The 21,739-nt window shown below is 43.5% G+C and overlaps 1 protein-coding gene across 12 annotated transcripts in view; it reads left to right on the top strand.

The window, feature by feature from the left end:
- Positions 1–21,739, top strand: part of LOC101938858 (protocadherin gamma-C5-like) — a 415,891-nt gene that overhangs the window by 127,482 nt on the left and 266,670 nt on the right. Inside the window, exon 1 of one of the 12 annotated variants that reach the window (XM_065555793.1) lies at positions 2,318–4,915. The exons of 10 other annotated variants lie outside the window; for them this stretch is intronic. In XM_065555793.1, coding sequence (XP_065411865.1) covers positions 2,498–4,915 — 2,418 coding nt within the window. In that variant the 5' untranslated portion in view covers positions 2,318–2,497. Of the gene's footprint in view, positions 1–2,317; positions 4,916–7,404; positions 10,049–21,739 lie in introns of those variants that run through there. One more of the 12 variants, XM_065555774.1, reaches the window with a different exon arrangement.

Raw genomic sequence — 21,739 nt, 5'->3', positions numbered from 1 at the left:
TTCTTAAAAATAGGAATTATGTTAGCAATTCTCCACTCTTATGGTACAACCCCTGAGTTTACAGATTCATTAAAAATTCTTGCTAATGGGCTTGCAATTTCATGTGCCAGTTCCTTTAATATTTTTGGATGAAGATTATCTGGGCCCCCCGATTTAGTCCCATTAAGCTGTTCAAGTTTGGCTTCTACCTCGGATGTGGTAATATCTACCTCCATATCCTCATTCCCATTTGTCATCCTACCATTATCCCTAAGCTCCTCATTAGCCTCATTAAAGACTGAGGCAAAGTATTTGTTTAGATATTGGGCCATGCCTAGATTATCCTTAACCTCCACTCCATCCTCAGTGTTTAGCGGTCCCACTTCTTCTTTCTTTGTTTTCTTCTTATTTATATGGCTATAGAACCTTTTCCTATTGATTTTAATTCCTTTTGCAAGGTCCAACTCTACATGGCTTTTGGCCTTTCTCACTTTATCCATACATGTTCTGACCTCAATAAGGTAGCTTTCCTTGCTGATCACTCCCATCTTCCACTCCTTGTAGGCTTTCTGCTTTTTCTTAATCACCTCTCTGACAAGCGGCATGGGCTGAGGGATGTGCTGGCCGCTGCTTCCCATAGCCCCCATTGGCCTGGAATGGCGAACCGCGGCCACTGGGAGCCGTGATAGGCTGAACCTGTGGATGTGGCAGGTAAACAAACTGGCCCGGCCCGCCAGGGTGCTTACCGTAGCGGGCCACATGCCAAAGGTTGCCAATCCCTGATCTAGACTTAAAGAACTAAACTCAGCAGCAGCTGTTTCTTGCGCCTCCACCACACTCTTCTCTGATCCACACTTTTCTTCAGGAATGTCTTATTATCTTATTATCAAATGGTTACATCCATTTGATAATAAGATATGGATGCTGCAGTAGCTGCCAGATCACCAGGGTCGGCTCCAGGGTTTTTGCCACCCCGCTCATTCTTCTGCGGCAATTTGGTGGTAGGTCCTTCCCTCCGAGAAGGACTGAGGGACCCGCCGCCGAATTGCCGCCAAAGAGCCGGAAGTGCCGCCCCTTTCCTTTGGCCACCCAAGCACCTGCTTGCTGGGCTGGTGCCTGGAGGTGGCCCTGCAGGTCACCTGCACTCCGACTAACTGGAAGATCAGGCATCTCCTCACCACTCACATCCTCACTGGGGCTGGAAGGCTCACCGTGAACATTTCTCTCTATGTATCTCAAGAGAGCTCTTTCCTGCTTAGCTAGAAAAGCTTCCTTTGCTTTCTTACTTTTTCTGAATGCTGCCCCCAGAGGGGTGTTTTCTTCTTTCACTCATGACTGCTATTCCGTGCCAGCTATAGTGGCTCTCAACACTCAGTTGAAGGGGACAAATAAGCAGGTTGGTAGCAGGGCCTGAGTGAGGGAAGATATCAGTGTCTTAAGGGCCTAACTGGCTCCTACTACTTCAGTTGACTGCCTGTTCTCTTCAAGCGGATTCAGGGAAGCAGCAGGAAACAGGAAGCTCCCGTAGAAGCTGGTGTTAATCAGCCCAGGCTCCTGGGGGTGCTAGAGAGGTACATAAGAGGCTCCTCCTCCTCTCTCTCCCTGCAGCTCCTGCTGCTTTCTGTTATTCCCTCTCACCTTTTCTCCTGCCTGCCTGTTATGTCTCTTGTGCCCTCCTTCCTCCAGCACAGCACTCCACCATCTCTGTGGATCTAGAGCAGAGAGAATACATATGTACCAGCAGCAGATACAATTTTCTACACTCTGGGTCCTAGTGGCACCTCCCCCCCACAGTCTGGCACCTCAGGTGGTGGCCTCAGTTTGCCTCATGGTAAGGCCAGTCCTGCTTCTGCATGTGGCAATAACATTTTTACGATATAATGATTCTTTGGAAATGGAGAAGCAAAAAGTCTTTGTCCACAATGAATAGCCACATTTCTCTTATAACTTTATTTCAAATATATTTTTTCTCGAATCTTCAGGTCATTACAGCAACTCAAAATCAGGGGAAACGATTATTTTCCATTTCAAGATGATGTTTTGAGTATTGTGGGTGAATAATTAATGGATTTTAAGAAAAAAAGTTCCCGAATTTAATTAATTCAATTAAATGTCTAGCTCTGTTTGTTTTTGTGGAGTATTCATTAAAAAAATAGAGGGAGGAGCACACCTAAAAGATTAAAACAAATAGGCAAAATAAACTCAGGGAAAACAAGAGGGATATTTATCTGAGCTGGTGCAGTTATTGGTTGAGGCTCTGAGAGTCGCTGTTCACCGATCAGAGAGCGAAATGCAATGAGAGACTCAGACAGCCCATAACCGCTTACACAACGCATAACACAGAGATCAGATTCACGATCAGTCAGAGAGATTCTAAAGAGAACTTTGCGAGTGGAATAATCTCTGAAACAGTCTCGATGCAAACATCAGTTGCTGCGGAGACAAAGGACTGGCTATAATGCCACAATAGTCACATCGGTGACGGGGAATCAGAGTAATACTATTGCTAGGGAAGGAAATGGCCGATAAACAAAGACTCCGGGATTGTAGAGGGTTGCTGTGTTGCTTTACGTTGCTTTTCCTTTGGGAGGCAGTTGCTGGGCAGATTCACTATTCGATTCCTGAGGAAATGCAGAAAGGCTTTTTCGTGGGGAATATCGCAAAGGATCTGGGGCTCGATACAAAAAAAATCTCAGACGGTGGAGTCCGAATTATTGCAGAAGGTAGGACGAAATATTTTGCTCTCAATTTGCAGAACGGCTATTTGTATCTTAGTGAAAAAGTGGATAGAGAAGAAATATGTGGCCGGATCTCAAAATGTCTGTTACAATTGGAGATTTTTGTTCAGGAACAGGTTAAACTTTATACAGTTGAAATTGAAATCTCCGACATTAATGATAACGCGCCAAGCTTCCAAGTAGAGGAATTGGAGTTAAAGATCAGTGAGATCACAAGCACTGGGTCGCGCTTTCTTCTGCCAGACGCCCAGGACCCAGATGTAGGAAGTAATTCTATTCAGAGCTTCCAATTCAGCAGCAATAGGCATTTCTCCCTGGACGTGCAAACGGGAACTGATGGCGCAAAATACGCTGAACTGGTGCTAGAAAAAATTCTAGACAGAGAAGAACAAGCCGTTTACAATCTAGTCCTCACAGCCATTGATGGAGGAGACCCAGTCAGATCTGGCACTGCGAGAATCCGCGTTATTGTTGAGGATGCAAATGACAATGCGCCAGTTTTCACACAATCTGTTTATAAGGTGAAGGTTTTGGAAAACGTGTCTATAGGTTCCCTTTTGGTTACAGTGAACGCCACTGACCTGGATGAAGGAATGAACTCCGAGATAACATACTCCATCCGGAAAATATCAGAGAAAGCTTCAGACATATTTCAGCTGGATCCTAAAACCGGGAAAGTGACATTGACGGGGCACTTAGACTTCGAAGAAAGTGAATTATATGAAATAGAGGTTCAAGCCCGCGACGGGAGAGGACTATCTGCTCGCACAAGGGTTTCGTTAGTTCTTATGGATGTAAATGATAACGCTCCGGAAATTACAATCACAACTCTCATCAGCTCGATCCCCGAAGACTCCTCAGAGGGAACTGTGATCGCCTTTTTAAAAGTACGAGACGCAGATTCAAGAGAGAATGGTGAGGTCACGTGCTCCATCCCAGTCAATCTCCCCTGTCGGTTACAGAAATTATTTGACAATTACTACAGTTTGGTAACAGACAGAGCACTGGACAGGGAGCACGTCTCGGATTACAATGTAACGATCACAGCCACAGACCAAGGGATTCCTGCTCTTTCCACAACCACGTTCTTCCTGTTGAAGGTTTTAGACAAAAACGACAATCCGCCTGTCTTCAGCCAGACACTCTACACCTCTTATATCACAGAGAATAATCCTAAAGGGGCTTCTATTTTCACATTAAAGGCAAACGATGATGATTGGGAAGAAAACGCCAGAGTGACGTATTCAGTTACTGAAGGTCAAATTCAAGGAACTCCGCTCTCCTCCTCCATCTCCATTAACTCTGAGACTGGGGCTCTCTACGCTCTGCGCTCCTTCGATTACGAACAGTTCCGGGAGATTCGGTTCCAAGTGCAGGCTCAGGATGGGGGTTCCCCGCCTCTCAGCAGTAATGTCTCCGTCACTCTCTTTATACAGGATCAGAATGACAACAGCCCGCACATCTTACACCCCTCCTTTCCCACCGATGGCTCCACGGGAGTGGAGTTGGCCCCTCGCTCCTCCGAGCCGGGTTACCTGGTCACTAAGGTGGTGGCGGTGGATGCAGACTCCGGACAGAACGCCTGGCTCTCCTACCAGCTGCTGAAGGCTACAGAGCCGGGGCTCTTCTCTGTAGGACTCCACAGCGGAGAGATCAGGACAGCGCGCTATTTTCTCGACAAAGATGCGCTCAAGCAAAGTCTGGTGGTTTTAGTGAAGGACAACGGGCAGCCCCCTCTCTCTGCCACGGCCACTGTCACGGTGGTGGTGGCTGACAGCATCCCCGACATCCTCTCCGATTTAAGCAGCCTCTCAGCGCCTGCAGACCCCCAGTCCAACCTCACCTTGTATTTGGTGATCGCTGTGGCTTCCGTTTCCTGCTTGTTCTTTACCTTTATCATAGTGTTACTGGCCCTGAGGCTCCGCAGGTGGAGAAACTCGCAGCTGTTTGACTCCTCAAGTGTGACTTTCAGTGGAGTTCCCGTCTCGCAGTTTGTGGGGATCGATGGAGTCAGAGCTTTTCTTCACTCCTACTCACATGAGGTTTCTCTAACCATGGACTCCAGAAAGAGTCAACTGGCCTTTCCTAATGGCAGTTGTTCAAATAGCCTTACAGGTCAGCATCCTTCTGAGAAATCAGGTCCTCTTTTAGTCGTAGAAGTTTCAAATATCAATATTGACGATCAAGTCTCCCTTCAGGTGAGTTTCTTAAACCACAACTTTCTCTTTCACGTGGAAAGGCTTATTTCCTGGTGTGTTTTATATGTAATAGTTCCTGTAGAGCAACAGTTCATCGGCGTATCCTATAAATTAATGAAGTTTTACTTACTACACTATGCAATTATAAATAATTTTCCGATAATTTATTTGTAATGTAATGTAAATACCTTTAATTTTTCTGTACAGTATTACTTTTCAAAACTTCAATGAGCACTTACATGCAGGTGAAAACCAATATACTATTATATCTATACTTATTTGACTTCTACTTTATAATATTTTACTTATGGCGGTATCTGAGGTCCAACCATCAGCTTGAGAAATATTTATTTTCATACCAATGTGAATTGTAAAAAGCTCAACTCAAATAATATATCAAAATATTTCCCCAAACTCAGAATAATCTGAAAAAAAATTAAATGTCTTCTTACAATAAAATCTGGATTAAACACTGTAATCTTGCCTTTGTGGGTCACAACAGAATACCAAATTCAGGACAAACTGCTGAGAAATAGGGAGGACACACCCCAAACTAGTGATTATTCTCCCATGAGATATACCAAACCAGCAACAAAAGTAAACTTCTGTTTCACCACACTGGCTAACAAGAAGTCATAAAAGCAGTTTCCTTAGGCATTCCAGTCCTTGTATCACCACCAAAAACACTAGACTTAAAGATGAGTGGTTCTTTAAAACCAGTTTCATCAAGCAAAGGGTTCTTCTGATCCCAAAGGACCAGCCACACACCCAGGTCAATATACAACTCAGATATTACCCAAAAATCAGGCTGTTGCCAATCCTTTAATATCTACAATCTATAAAATTTATAAAAAGAAAGGTGAGAGTTAAAGCTAAATTAACTAATTAGATAAAATTAGATATTAGATCAAATTTACATTTGCCTTTATGAATAACTCCATCTAGAAAACACTGTCATAATCCAAGCAGAATATGAGGAAGGGATGGATAATTGTGAGGTCTGTGTCGGAAACAAACATGCCCAGGGCTGGCTCCAGGGTTTTGGCCGCCCCAAGCAGCCAAACAAAACAAAACAAAAAAAGCCGCGATCACGATCTGCGGCGGCAATTCGGCAGGAGGTTCGGCACGAGGTCCTTTGCTCCGAGCAGGAGTGAGGGACCCTCCCTGAATTGCCGCCGAACAGCTGAACATGCTGCCCCTCTCCGACGTGGCCGCCCCAAGCACCTGCTTGGTAAGCTGGTGCCTGGAGCTGGCCCTGAACATGCCTCACTTCCTTGCCATACAGACATGGCAGGAAAGGCATTTTCTTCGCCTTCTCTATAACCTGAGTGTCTGAGGATCCCTTCGAGATGATCTCTGAACTGCCAAATGTATTAATAAATCTGGGGTTAAGTATACAAGTAAAATTCTTAGTAATAGTTATCAAACCGCTTGGGTGAGAGTTTCTGCTAACTTTCTTTTCATAAGCAAATGAGAAAAAGAGGTGTGTGTTTAAATGAAGGAGAGAAGTATCTACTGATACAGTTAGGTGAATTTTCCACTAACAATTAATAAGCTATAACTTAACACTTCGCTATATGTTCTCTTATCCCCAAGTAGTAATAAGATAATTTTGTATTTATATCTATATCTATTGGGGAAAGGGCGGGGGGAGGGGCTAAAGGGCTCCTTGTGAGAACACCATGACATGCATTCTAAGGATGTCAACTGAATTTTAAACATTTCTTTCTAAAACTAGTTTCCGGTGGATTATGCCTTAGTTTTTAATTGACTGCCACTTCCGATGTATAATTTCATTTTAATTACTTTTAAACTTGCTCTTTTCTCTGAGTGATCTGCTTAGAAAACAGTATAAAGAGTTTGTTAGTTATTTAAAATGAATGTCATAGTTCCATATTAAAGCCAGGAATTAAGTTCTGAGTAAGGGTTTGGTTATAATAATGAAGAGTATTAATGTATCTGTATTAGCTATAATGTTTGGAGTGTATTTTCTTCGATATCCAGAAATAGATTATCTTACCTCCGAGAAAATATTTAATAGGCATAGACAAGATCTCAAAGAAATATGGGTAAACGGGGTCTTATTCCTGAATGGGAACTTCTTGAAATATTCAGAAAGCGAGAACATTTGTTTTCAGAAGCTCCGTTTTTCTACGTTGAAGCAAACTGTCCAGTTATGCCCCAAATGAAAATACGATGAGTAAGTTTATCGGTATAAATTTGCCTGTATTTCGAGCACTGTTGTATCGGTTGGTTTGACAAAGACATTTTTGTTTTAAGTAATTCTTTACATTATTTTACCTTCGATATTTATTCAAATAAGTTGGAGGTCAGAGTTAGTCTCTATTCAGCGCCATATAGTTGCATTATCGAGATGCGCCTAGCTGCAGATCTCCGGCTGAGACGCAGGGTGTCGCTGTTGGCAAGTGCGATGAGGGAGCGGCAGCTGGGGATCCATTGCAGATTCCGGCAGTATCGCAGTCAGCCTGTGCAGAGCGGAGAGGAGACATAGCAGAGATATATCCACACAGACTCGCTGAAAACATCAGTCTCTGACTGGCGTTTCCATGAAATATTGAGAAGAGAAATAATTTTATTTATTCAACCTTATCGCAGAAGGTTTCAATTTACTTGGAATCTAAAACTCCCGGTCCGTTCGGAATGGACGAGGAGAACAATGCAGTGAAATTAAGAAGGACATGGATAAAAACATGCGACAGAACCAGGGGCCGGAGATACGAATGGCAAGTACTGTTTTTTCACTTCTTATTCTCGTTGTTCTGCCCGACGCTTTCTGAGCAGCTTCGCTATGCGATTCCTGAGGAAATGGCCAAAGGTTCCCTTGTGGGGAACTTTGCCAAGGATTTGGGGATAAATGTAAGAGGACTGTCATTTCGGAGCCTCCGTATTGTCTCTAGTTCAAAAAGGCAGTATTTCGCCATTGGTGCAGAAACTGGAAACCTAAATGTAAATGACAGAATAGACCGAGAAGAAATATGTGGAAAATCTCCTCTTTGTGTTCTAAATCTCGAAACGGTAATTGAAAACCCTTTCAACGTTTTTCATGTGATTGTAGAAATCCAAGATGTTAACGATAATCCGCCGTATTTCACCAGAAGCAATGCTGATTTTAAAATAAGTGAGTCCGCGCTACCCGGGGCTCGGTTTCCATTAGAAATGGCGCAAGATCCCGATGTTGGGATCAACGCAGTACAGAATTACCAGCTCAGCCAGAATCAGTACTTTGTCTTGTCAGTGAAGATGAGCACAAATGGCAATAAATACGCAGAATTAGTTCTGGGTAAGCATTTGGATCGGGAGAAGCAAAGTTACCATCACTTGATGTTTACGGCTGTGGATGGGGGGGACCCAGTCAGAACTGGGACTGTTCAGATAAGGATTAATGTCACTGACGCCAATGACAATCCCCCCGTATTTACTGAAGAGATCTACAAAGTCAGCCTGAGTGAAAATCTACCACAGGACTTCTTAGTGCTTCAGGTGAAAGCCACGGATAAAGATGAAGGGTTATATGCAAAGATTGTCTACTCTTTTAGTAACATACCCGACAGTATTTCTAAACTATTCAAGATGGATCCTGATAACGGAGAAATTATAACTAAATGGAATCTGGATTATGAAATAGCCAACAACTTCTTATTGGATGTGGAAGCGACCGACGGCGGAGGTCTGACTGCTCACTGTAAACTTCAAATAGAAATTCTTGACGAGAATGACAATGCCCCAGAGATAACGCTGACATCTGTGTCCAGTCTAGCCCCCGAAGACTCTTTGGCGGGGACAGTGATAGCTTTGATCAATGTCATTGATCAAGATTCTGCTGAAAACGGAAAGGTCATTTGTCATTTAGACGAAAAATTGCCTTTTAAAATATTATCCTCTTCTAATAATTACTACAAACTCGTCACAGACAGCATCCTGGACAGAGAAAGGACCCCGGAGTACAATATCACAATCACCGCCACAGACAACGGCTCTCCCCCCCTCTCCACCCAGAAAACCATCCTGTTGCAGATCTCGGATATCAATGACAACTCCCCTATCTTTGAGAAACCTTCCTACATCGCCTATGTGCCAGAGAACAATCCCTCGGGGGCCTCTGTTTTCAGTGTAAAAGCCTCAGACCGGGATCTGGACCGGAACGCCCGACTCACTTACTCCATCCTGAGCAGCAACCTCCAGGAGCTGCCTCTCTCCTCCTACATCTCCATTAACTCCCAGACCGGAGCTATCTATGCGCAGCGCTCCTTCGACTATGAGCAATTCCGGGAGTTTGAAGTGCAAGTGAAGGCCCAAGACGGCGGGTCCCCGCCTCTCAGCAGCAACGTCACCGTCAGGGTGTTTATTCTGGATCAGAATGATAACGCCCCTCGCATCCTGTACCCTTCCCTTGGAGCCGATGGCTCCGCCTTGTTCGAGATGGTCCCTCGCTCGGCCGAGGCAGGTTATCTGGTGACTAAGGTGGTGGCGGTGGATGGTGACTCAGGACACAATGCCTGGCTCTCCTACCATCTGCTCCAGGCCACGGAACCGACGCTCTTCAGCATGGGGCTGCATACCGGGGAGATCCGGACAACCCGCGCCTTTACGGACAGAGATGCTGTGAAGCACAGGCTGGTCACCCTGGTGAAGGATAACGGGCAGCCGCCTCTGTCAGCCACAGTGACTCTCAACCTGGTGTTTGCTGAGAACTTCCAAGAGGCTCTTCCGGAAATGAGCGACCAATCTGGTGACTCGGCACCTCAGTCTGATTTACAGTTTTACTTGGTGTTGGCTTTAGCCTCGATCTCATTTTTGTTCCTCCTGACAGTTACACTGGCCATTGTGATGAAATTGCGAAGGTCAGGAAAACCCACTGTTCTTCGATGTCTGAATTCTGACATTTACTCCAAGGCCCATCCCAGTTATGCACCGAACTACTGCGATGGTACTTTACCTTATTCCTACAATCTCTGTTTAGCCACAACTACCAGTGATAGTGGCTTTAAGTTCTTGAAAACCGATGGTCAGAATGATGCACCAGGTAGTAATCTTTGCAGTAATAACTCTGGAATGTTGTATCTGAACAGCAACAGTAACGACCCAAATTCTCAGTCCGAAACTCTACCGAAGGTGAGTGAATAAACTGATCCATTAGTGTTCTTCTTAATATTGGCCATGTCTCGGTATTTTTAAAGGAAACCTGATTATTAATTATCTTAATTAAAATGTTTAGTATCTAAAAGATCGTGTGTTAATCCCGAAGAAGTATTTTTAGTTTTGTGTTTTTGATTTATGTTGACGTAGCATTTAGTTAGAGGTTGTGATTTTTTGAGAAGTGTATTTTGATATGATTGTGATATTGGCATGCCAAGTTCCAGCTCATGCCAAGGTTCCATGTTTTAACTGAGACCTGACAGATACAGAGCTGGAATCTGTGGGTTAATATTGATAAAGTAGGTATTAGAATTAAAAGAAAGTGTTTAGACTGTATTGACTGCTTGTGAGTTGTTGTCTGCATTAATCTTACTTGTTATATCTATGTTCCATATTATATGGTAATATTTGAGCCGTTGTATTGTGAGCCTCTGTTACGGTATGAATTGTCACGTGGAAGAGGGACATCAGTTAGTGTGAAGAGGGTCTCTTGTACAGTAATTATGCCCATCTTTAAAGAGGAGACCCAGGGATATCAGACATTCTAAGGGGTCATTTTAAGGAGCTCTGTTACTGTGTGAAACCTTCGCCTTTTGGACTTACATGTTCCTATTTATTCTTTAATTAGTACTTTTTTAAAGTTTAAGCTAAAGTGTTTTATCGTTTTTATAGAAAAATAGATCTTTTAAAAATGTACTTTTGGCCTTTATACAATTGTGTCCTTTATTTGTTAGTATCCTAGTATCTCAGCAAGAGGTGACATAATATAGAAATGTGCTGGACTGTGGCTTTAAGTAGTCTAGTGGATATATGTTTTGTTCTAAAGGTTTATTACTTAACGCATTTGCACTGGTGTTTGTTGCATGATAACAGATGATTATTCATGATGTACCAGTGTTCCAGTGGCTCTGCACATGTACGCACATAACCTGATATTCGCTTTCAATGTTCCCTAGCAGCATTTGATTAGCTATCAGAATGCATGGAATATCATCTTATATGTACTTACATGAGGAATACTATCTATAAAGTTATTCATTAATTGTAGCAGATGTTTCATTCCATGGTAAGTGCTGTTACATATGGAACTGGCATGTTTGTGGATGAGGTGTTCCTCGTTCCATATCATATGTAAATATGATTATGGAGTGAAACTTGGCTCCAGAGGAGCCCTGGCTCATTCTATTTGATCTATCTTTTTGCACTTTGTGTGATATGGACAGTACATTAAATGGGAGAAAATATATTTATAAGACCATTCCCTCAATTATGTCACAGTATTTTCTGGGCAGAGCATTCCACTTCTCCCTCAGAAATAGCTCTAATTTCTTTGTTCTCTCATAAAAAAGGAAATTCAAAAATCTGTTTTGTCATACAAAAGAATATATTAAAAATAAATTAGGTTGCCAAGTGACACATTTTATAGTGTGGAAATGTCAAAGTTAAAGTTGCCAAAGCAACCCTGTTGTGAAAATATAGTATGGTACAGCATTTTATTTCATGGTCATATGCTACATTTTATTAAGAGACCATGCCTCAGTCAGAACCTGTAAATTGAACAGTGAATGAGTCCGAATTCTGCAGTGAACTAAGCAAGGACTCACTGAGTGCAGAAGTTGAACAATGTGCAGTGAAGGTGGCAATGATATGGTGGGATCATGCAGGAACAGGGGAGGCCTCCTAATTCATACTGAGAAAGTAGGGCAATCAAGGTGAGCAGCCCTCAGTCATGAAAGAACAGGTTAAAGACTATTTAGAAAAACTGGACATGCACAAGTCCATGGGGCCAGATGGAATGCATCCGAGGGTGCTGAGGGAGTTGGCTCATATGATTGCAGAGCCATTGGCCATTATCTTTGAAAACTTGTGGTGAATGGGGGAGGTCCCGGATGATTGGAAAAAGGCAAATATAGTGACTATCTTTTTAAAAGGAAAGAAGGAGAATCCGGGGAACTACAGACCAGTCAGCCTCACCTCTGTCCCCAGAAAAATCATGGAGCAGGTCCTCAAGGAATCCATTTTGAAGCACTTGGAGGAGAGGAAGGTGATCAGGAACAGTCAACATGGCTTCACCAAGGGCAAGTCATGCCTCACCAACCTGATTACCTTCTATGATGAGATAACTGGCTCTGTAGGTATGGGGAAAGTGGTGGACATGGTATATCTAGACTTTATCAGAGCTTTTGAGACAGTCTCCCAGAGTATTCTTGCCAGCTAGTTAAAGAAGTGTGGATTGGATGAATGGACTATAAGGTGGATAGAAAGCTGGCTAGACCATCGGGCTCAATGGGTAGTGATCAACGGCTCCATGTCTAGCTGGCAACCGGTATCAAGGGGAGTGCCCCAGGGGTTGGTCCTGGGGCCAGTTTTGTTCAACATCTTTATTAATGATCTGGATGATGGGATGGATTGCACCCTCAACAAGTTTGTGGATGACACTGAGCTGGGGGAAGAGGTAGATTTGCTGGAGGGTAGGGATAGGGTCCAGAGTGACCTATACAAATTGGAGGATTGGGCCAAAAGAAATCTGATGAGGTTCAACAAGGACAAGTGCAAAGTCCTGCACTTAAGATGGAAGACTTCCATGCACTGCTACAGGCTGGGGACTGACTGGCTAAGTGGCAGTTCTGCAGAAAGAAACCTGGGGATTACAGTGGATGAGAAGCTAGATATGAGCCAACAGTGTGCCCTTGTTGCCAAGAAGGCTAACAGCATATTGGGCTGCATTAGTAGGAACATTGCCAGCAGATTGAGGGAAGTGATTATTCCCCTCTATTTGGCACTGGTGAGACCACATCTGGGGTATTGCATCCAGTTTTGCCCCTCCCCCCCAGAGAGTCCAACAGAGGACAACAAAAATGATTAGGGGTCTGGGGCACATGACTTATGAGGAGAGCCTAAGGGAACTGGTCTTACCTAGTCTGCAGAAGAGAAGAGTGAGGGGGGATTTGATAGCAGCCTTCAACTACCTGAAGGAGGGTTCCAAAGAGGATGGATCTAGGCTGCTGTCAGTGGTGGCAGATGACAGAACAAGGAACAATGGTCTCAAGTTGCATTGGGGGAGGTCTTCTGAATGCTTGATTTCACAACTTTAACATTCCTTTAATGTAGGGTTCAGCTTTTGGTGTTTCCATTTCTCAGTGTATATTCCTAGGTTTTTAAAAAACTAATTTTGGGGGGAAATCAGAAATTCTGTTGTGTGGAACCATATTACCCTGCCACATGGGTCATCAGCAGGGTTGGGACCTTCAAAGCCACAATGTTATCCTCTCTGTGGACCAACCACTAAAGAGGGAAGAAACAAACATTTCCCCAGTGGGTTTCACAGCTATTTGCTAGACAGCAGAGGACTGCTGAGACTCAGAAATTCTGTGTTTGGGGTTCAAACTTTTGAAGAAAAGTATGCTGTAGTGATTACAGACCCTTCCTCCCTGTTCTTCCCCAAGCAAACCCTTTCTGAGCTTTTCGCCTCCAGCCTGTACTTCTCCCAGTCATTCTCAAAGCACTGTTCTCATCTCAGTCTCCCACAATCCCTGTGTATTCAAGTGAGGCTATCCCTTCTTCAATCTGTGTGGGTGCTTGTAAGAGGGGCCATAAGATTACAACAGAGACAGTCTCCTTTCTCTCAGTTCTAGTGCAAGGTTCCAAACATCCCCTAACTAACAGGAGGAAGGAAAGGTCTGATGAGCACTAGCAGCCCTGCAGAGAAGCATGCTTAGTCACTGTAACAGGGCCTCCTCAGTCCCACTTCTATCTCCATCTGCACAGCAGAGACCCTTGTGCTGGTCCAACACCTTGTGCAGTTTATTTATATATGAGTCCCACCACCTTCACATACATGGCACCTTTCCAAGCATAGGGGAGAGCAATATCTCTTTCCTTCTCACTGCCTGCTTTCCCCCTTTTCATTTCCTTCCTGTGCCTATTCGTGGGCTCTGTCTAATGGCTTTATTAGCCTTTCTGCCCTGTCCCAACCATAAATGAAGCACAGGTCTGTCTCCTCAACTCCAATCTGCTATGCCTGATTGGAGCTTCTGTGAACAGAGTGATGACTCAGGGTTTCATACCTAGCACTCTATCATAGTCAAGCTGTGGTGGTGGCACATGTGCAGTCCCATTGCATGTAGAATCTCTGTGGGGATAGATTGTTCTCCATTCAAACAGAATCTTTAGAGAATAGAGCCACCTGATTCTAAACCTCTACTGAGAATGTGCCAACTCTGATTTTTCATAAGTTTATAACTCAGCTAAATGCTTGCAAATCTTCACAGGAACCGCAAAAGGCACAATCCTAATACTACGGTGCCTACCCAGTAAATTTTCATATACCTGATCAAAAGCATCGGGTCAGGAGAGCTTCTCAATTAAATGGTTCTAAGAATTTTTTCAATATGAAAAAAACAATATGTTTTCCCCTAATTCCATACTCAGAAATGGATGAACTGTTTTAGCTGAAAGTTGAAAAACATTCAGCCTGAGGCAGCATAGAAAATTTGAGTCCAAAGAATTAAATTTGACAAAGTTTAAGCAACTGAAAAGAGAGTTTTATAATGGCAAAAGTTAAGCACTCCCAAATAGGCATTGCTACCAACTCTAATTTCATGGAGCTAATTACATTATTGTGTAGACACAATATTTAGCCTTCTTCCTTTTTGCTTAATAAGTTGTTTAAAGGTAAGTTTCATACCCTTTATATGTTCACCGAACATTAGCCAATTTCTGAATGAGTGAGTGAATGAATGAAGGAATGAATACTAGTTTCACCCATATGAATGTCTCCACTGACTAAACCGGCTGTTGAATCAGCCCCAGAATGAGAGAGAATTCCCGTAGAAACACCAGTAGCTGAACATGTTATTTAAAACTGTATTATCATGTGTAACCACAAAGAGGCGTAATTAAAATTGTATGCACAATCTTATTTTGGGGATTTACTGAAAGGTGAGTGCTTAGCTTTGCAACCTTAACATTCTGTTAAAATAGATTTTGTATGGATTTTGACTATCAAAGATAATAAATATATTGTAATAAAAGAATATAGCAAAACTGATTACTAATTTAACTGCCAATGTGTTTGCAGAACATATGAATCTAAATCCTAAACAGCAATGGCTCTGGCCATTAGATCACTTATGCTTGTGTTTATAAAGTCACTGAGATTATTGAGATGTATGAACTTCTCACATGGCCAAGTTTACTGGGCTGGTACTCAAGAGTATTATTATTAAATTATACAAAAAAGTCAAAGAGCAGTAAGCCAAAGAACAATAATTCTTTAATTTGCATCATGAAGAAAAACGTTATAGTTGAGACTTGAATGATAGATAAACAGAGAGTAAGAGAGAAACAGACAAGCAGAAAGACAGAACTCGACATTTTAAGCATTTCCGACTTATAATGACTGGATTATAAGGGTATGTCTACCCTACGGGATAACTCCGAATTTACAGAATTCAATTTTTGGCAACCGATTGTATAAAGTCGAGTGCATGCGGCCATACTAAGCACATTAATTCGGTGGTGTGCATACATGTATCGAGGCTAGCGTCGACTTCCGAAGCGTTGCACTGTGGGTAGCTATCCCATAGCTATCCCATAGTTCCCGCAGTCTTCCCCACCCATTGGAATTCTGGGTTGAGATCCCAATGCCTGATGGGGCCAAAAATTTGTCGCGGGTGGTTATGGGTAAATGTCGTCAGTCAATCCTCCCTCCGTGAAAACAACGGCAGACAATCATTTCGTGCCCTTTTCCCTGGATTGCCCAGGAAGACCCCATAGCATGGCAACCATGGAGCCGGTTCAGCCTTTTTTCATTGTCACCGTATGTCTACTGGATGCTGCTGACAGATGCGGTACTGCAACACTACACAGCAGCATCCCTTTGCCTTTGCAAGTTAGCAAAGACGGTTACCAGTCATACTGTACCGTCTGCTGCTGTCATCGGTGCTCCTGGCCAGCCTCGGACAAAAATGGGAATGAATCCCCAGGTCATTCTGTTCTTTAAGTTTTGTCTAATGGAGAGTCAGTCCTGCCTAGAATATCAGACAAACCTACTAAAGAACCAGAGAGGCAAACGGATGCTCCGGGTCAGAGCCCCAGACATCCCGCAGAAATGATGAGCTGCATGCCATTCTAGGGGGTGCCCCTACAACAACCCCACCCATTGCTTCCCTTCTCCCCCATCCCTCTCGGGCTACCTTGGCAGTTATCCCTCCCATTTGTGTGATGAAGTAATAAAAAATGCATGAATTTGAAACAACACTGACTTTATTTCCTCTGCAAGCAGAGATCAAAGGGGGGCGGGGAGGGCGGTTGGCTTACAGCGAAGTAGAGTGAACCACCATTCTGCACTTGCTCAGCCTATAGCTGAAAATGGGAATCTGTGATAAGCACTAGGATAGAAGCACTTGCAGGGCTGAATCTCCATTTGTGTGTGTGGGCCTTTGGTTGACACTGGTAAAATACAAAATGTCCCAGGATATGTATGTTGGGGGACAGTTCTAAACAGCAGCTTTATTTTTTTATTTGCAGCAAAATGTAGAGGTCTAAGTATCTGATTGTGAGCCATGGGAGCAAGGAGTAGGCTGGGGTAGGTGCGACCGTGTGGTGCTGCCGACTGGGAGAGCAGCCTGAGGCAGAAGCCTCCGGCTGGCATGATATTCCAGGCAGGACTGAATCTCCATTACACAAAACTTAAAGAAGAGAATGACCTGGAGTCATTCCCTTTTTGGTCCAGGCGCCCCCAACCAACCTCACCAAGGCCAGCCAGGAGCACCCACTGGACGACGATGACAGTTACCAGTCATACTGCACCATCTGCCATCCGCAAGGCAAGGCAAGGCAAGGGGATGCTGCTGTGTAGCGCTGCAGCACCGCGTCTGCCAGCATCATCAGACATACTGTGACAGTGAAAAAAGGCGAGAAACTATTTTTTCCCCCTTGCTTTCATGGGGGAGGGGGGGTGCCTGATGAAATATAGCCTGAACCACCTGCGACAATGTTTTTGACCCTTCAGGCATTGGGAGCTCAACCCAGAATTCAAATGGTTTTCGGAGAGTGCGGAAACTGTGGGATAGCTACGGTTGTCAGTCACCCCTCCCTCCATGAGCATCCATTTGATTCTTTGGCTTTCTGGTATGCTTGTCTCAGCTCCTTAAGTTTCACGCAGCACTGTGTTGAGTCCCTGTTGTGGCCTCTGTCCATCATGGCCGTGGAGATTTTTTCAAATGTTTTGGCATTTCGTCTTTTGGAACGGAGTTCTGATAGAACAGATTCATCTCCCCATACAGAGATCAGATTCAGTATCTCCCGTACGGTCCATGCTGGAGCTCTTTTTTGATTCTGGGACTGCATGGTCACCTGTGCTGATTAGCTCTGCATGGTCACCTGTGCTGATCAGCGCTCCACGCTGGGCAAACAGGAAATGAAATTCAAAAGTTCGCAGGGCTTTTCCTGTCTACCTGGCCAGTGCATCTGAGTTCAGATTGCTGTCCAGAGCGGTCACAATGGTGCACTGTAGGATAGCTCCCGGAGGCCAATACCGTCGAATTGTATCCACACTAACCCTAATTTGAACTGGCAATGTCGATTTCAGCGCTACTCCCCTCATCGGGGAGGAGTTCAGAAATCGATTTTAAGAGCCCTTTATGTCAACAAAAATGGCTTTGTTGTGTAGATGGGTGCAGGGTTAATTTGATTTAACGCTGCTAAATTTGACCTAAACTCATAGTGTAGACCAGGCCTAAGAAACAGTTCCAGAGTTACATTGAAAGTCTATCTGTGTTTATCTTTGTCCGTGTGTTAATTAAAAAATTAGACAGATGAGAACATCTAAAGAATTAAAACAATTTGAAAAAATGAACTCAGGGGAAGCTGATTTTTTCTGAGATGCTGCGGTTATTGGTTGAGACTCTGAGTGCCGCTGTTCACCAATCAGAGGGAGAAATGCAATGAGAGATCCAGGCAGCCCTGCTGTTACACAGCACAGAACACAAAGAGATCAGACTCACATTCATCCGGTCTGGAGACCAAAGGGAGCATCGTGATTGAACTCAATCTCTCCTCCACCCAGGCTTGGAAGAAGTATTTTGGAAACACTCCTCTAAAGAGTTATATCTATAATAGCTGTACAGAAATCTCATGAATAGCAATCTGAGGCAATTATTCGCTTGCTGGAAATGGCTGATCCACAAAGACACCGGAACTGGTTACCATTTGGGAAGTAGTTTCTCAGCAGAATCGTTATTTGATTCCCGAGGCAATTAAGAAAGGGTCTTTTGTGGGGATATTGCAAAGGATCTGGGCGGTGTAAAAAGAGGCTCTCAGACCACGGAATCCGGATCATATCGAAAGGTGGGACGCAGTGTTTCTTCTAAACAGCGGCCATTTATATTTGTCAGACAAAATAGAGAAGAGATCTAAGGCTGAATACCAAGGTCTCTGTTACTTCTTTGAAGTTTTAGTAGAAGACATATTAAATGTTTTGCAACAGAAATGGAAATCACAGACATTAATGATAACGCGCCAAGTTTCCAAGCTACATGGAAACTTTTTAAAGACACTATAATAGAGGCTCAACTTAAATGGATACCCCAAATTTAAAAAAATAGTAAGAGAACCAAAAAGTGCCACCGTGGCTAAACAACAATGTAAAATAAGCAGGGAGAGGCAAAAAGGCATCCTTTAAAAAGTGGAAGTAAAATCCTAGTGAGGAAAATAGAAAGGAGCATAAAATCTGGCAAGTGAAGTGTAAAAATATAATTAGGAAGGCCAAAAAAGAATTTGAAGAACAGCTAGCTAAAGAATCAAAAAGGAATAGCAACAACAACAAAAAAAAATTAAGTAAATCAGAAGCAGGAAGCCTGCTAAACAGCCAGAGAGGCCACTGGACAATCGAGATGCTTAAGGAGCACTCAAGGACAATAAGGCCATTGCGGAGAAACTAAATGCAGGAGTGAAAGGAACTTAAATTTCCTACTGGTATGGTTGTATCGCAACCCCTCTTCCCACCTCCACTCCTACACACTTAACTTCATGGATCTCTTTGCATTACTTTGATACAGTAGCTGTCTACTAGTTTTATTCTAGAGTATTGGTAGTAGCTTTAAGGGTATGTCTATACAGCCAACGTTAAAGTGTTGCCCTGGCAGTGCTGCCACAGCAGCGCTTTAACATGGCTGTGTAGTCATGGCTCCAGCGCTGGGAGAGAGCTCTCCCAGCTCTGTAATAAAACCACCTCTCTCCCAGCGCTATGCCACAACTACACAAGCCATGTTAAAGTGCTGCTGCCGCAGCGCTGCCAAGGCAACACTTTAATGTTGCTAATGAAGACTTGCCCTTAAAACTAGCCTATTTTACCCACTTGTGCTGAATGCTTCGGCCACTTTCTTAGGCCTGGTCTACACTGGGGGGAAAGAGGGCAGATTGATCTAAGTTACGCAAATTTAGCTACGTGAATAATATAGCTGAAGTCGATGTACTTAGCTCAACCTACCATGGTGCCTTCACTGTGGTGAGTCGACTGCTGCCGCTCCCCCGTCGACTCCGTTTGCACCTCTCGCGACGGTGGAGTACAGGAGTCGACAGGAGAGCGCTCAGGGATCAATTCATTGCAGCTAGACTAGACACAATAAATCGACCCCTGCTGGATCGATCGCTGCCCGTCGATCCGGCGGGTAGCGTAGACATACCCTTGCTGGCCCCTACCAGCTTACTTTCACCTCTGACTAAATGAATTCCTCACATAGGTCTTTACGGCTGAGGATGTGAGGGAGATTCCCAAACCTGAGCCATTCTTTTTAGGTGACAAATCTGAGTAACTGTCCCAGATGGAGGTGTCATTAGAGGAGGTTTTGGAACAAGTTGATAACTACTAACTGCAGTCTGTAACCTATCATTTAAATCAGCTTCTGTACCAAATGACCGGAGGATAGCTAATGTGACGCCAATTTTTAAAAAGGGCTCCAGAGGTGATCCTGGCAATTTTAGGCTGGTAAGCCTGACTTCAGTACCGGGCAAACTGATTGAAACTATAGTAAAGAACAAAATTGTCAGACACACAGATTAACATAACTTGTTGGAAAAGAGTCAACATGGTTTTTGTAAAGGGAAATCATGCGTCTCCAATCTACTAGAATTCTTTGAGGGGGTCAACAAGCATGTGGACAAAGGGGATCCAGTGGATATAGTGTACTTAGATTTTCAGAAAGCCTTTGACAAGGTCCCTCACCAAAGGCTCTTAAGCAAAGTAAGCTATTATGGGATAAGAGGGAAGGTCCTCTCATGGATCGCTAGTTGGTTAAAAGATAGGAAACAAAGGGTAGGAATAAATGGTAAGTTTTCAGAATGGAGAGAGGTAAATAGTGATTCCCCCAGGGGTCTGCACTGGGACCAGTCCTATTCAATATTCATAAATGATCTGGAAAAAGGGGTAAACAGTGAGGTGTTTGCAAATTTGCAAATGCTACAAAACCACTCAAGATAGTTAAATCCCAAGCAGACTGCGAAGAGATACAAAAGGATCTCATAAAACTAGGTGACTGGACAACAAAATGGCAGATGACATTCAATGTTGATAAATGCAAAGTAATGCACATTGGAAAACATAATACCAACTATATAAATAAAATGATGGGTTCTAAATTAGCTGTTACCACTCAAGAAAGAGATCTTAAAGTCATTGTGGATAGTTCTCTGAAAATATCCATTCAACGTGCAGTGGCGGTCAAAAAAGCGAACAGAATTTTGGGAATCATTAAGAAAGAGATAGATAATAAGACATATTGCCACTATATAAATCCATGGTACACCCATATCTTGAATACTGGGTGCAGATGTGGTCACCCTATCTCAAAAAAGATATATTGGAATTGGAAAAGGTCCAGAAATGGGCAACAGAAATGATTAGGGGTATGAAATGGCTTCTGTATGAGGAGAGATTAATAAGACTGGGACTTTTCAGCTTGGAAAAGAGGCAATTAAGGGAGGATATGACTGAGGTCTATAAAATCATGACTGGTGTAGAGAAAGTAAATAAGGAAGTGATATTTACTTCTTCTCGTAACACAAGAACTAGAGGTCACCAAATGAAATTAATAGGCAGCAGGTTTAAAACAAACAAAATGGGGTATTTTTTCACACAATGTACAGTCAGTCTGTGGAACTCTTTGCCAGAGTATGTTGTGAAGGCCAAGATTATAACAGGGTTCAAAAAAGAACTAGATAAATTCATGGAGGATAGGTTCATCAATGGCTATTAGCCAGGATGGGCAGGGATGGTGTCCCTAGCCTCTGTTTGCCAGAAGCTGGGAATGGGTGACAGGGAATGGATCACTTGATGATTACTTGTTCTGTTCATTCCCTCTGGGGCACCTGGCATTGGCCACTATTGGAAGACAGGATACTGGGCTATCTAGAGATTACAGACAGAATGGGGAGGTCTGGTGCTCCATCACAGACAGCCTTCTATTTATACTAAAGAAATCATTTGACAATTACTATAGTTTGGTGACTGACAGAGCCCTGGAAAGGGAGTAGGTCTCGAGTCAGATTACAATGTAAATAACACAGGCACGGACCGAGGGACTCCTCTCTGCAACCACCTTCCTTCCACTGATTATGTTGGACAAAAAATACAACCTGACGGTCCTCAACCAATCATCCTATACT

Source organism: Chrysemys picta, chromosome 8 (genome assembly GCF_011386835.1).
Source record: "Chrysemys picta bellii isolate R12L10 chromosome 8, ASM1138683v2, whole genome shotgun sequence".
Taxonomy (NCBI): Eukaryota; Metazoa; Chordata; order Testudines; family Emydidae; genus Chrysemys; species Chrysemys picta.
Note: the sequence above shows the minus strand (reverse complement) of the source record. Positions and strands in the feature narration are given on the sequence as shown.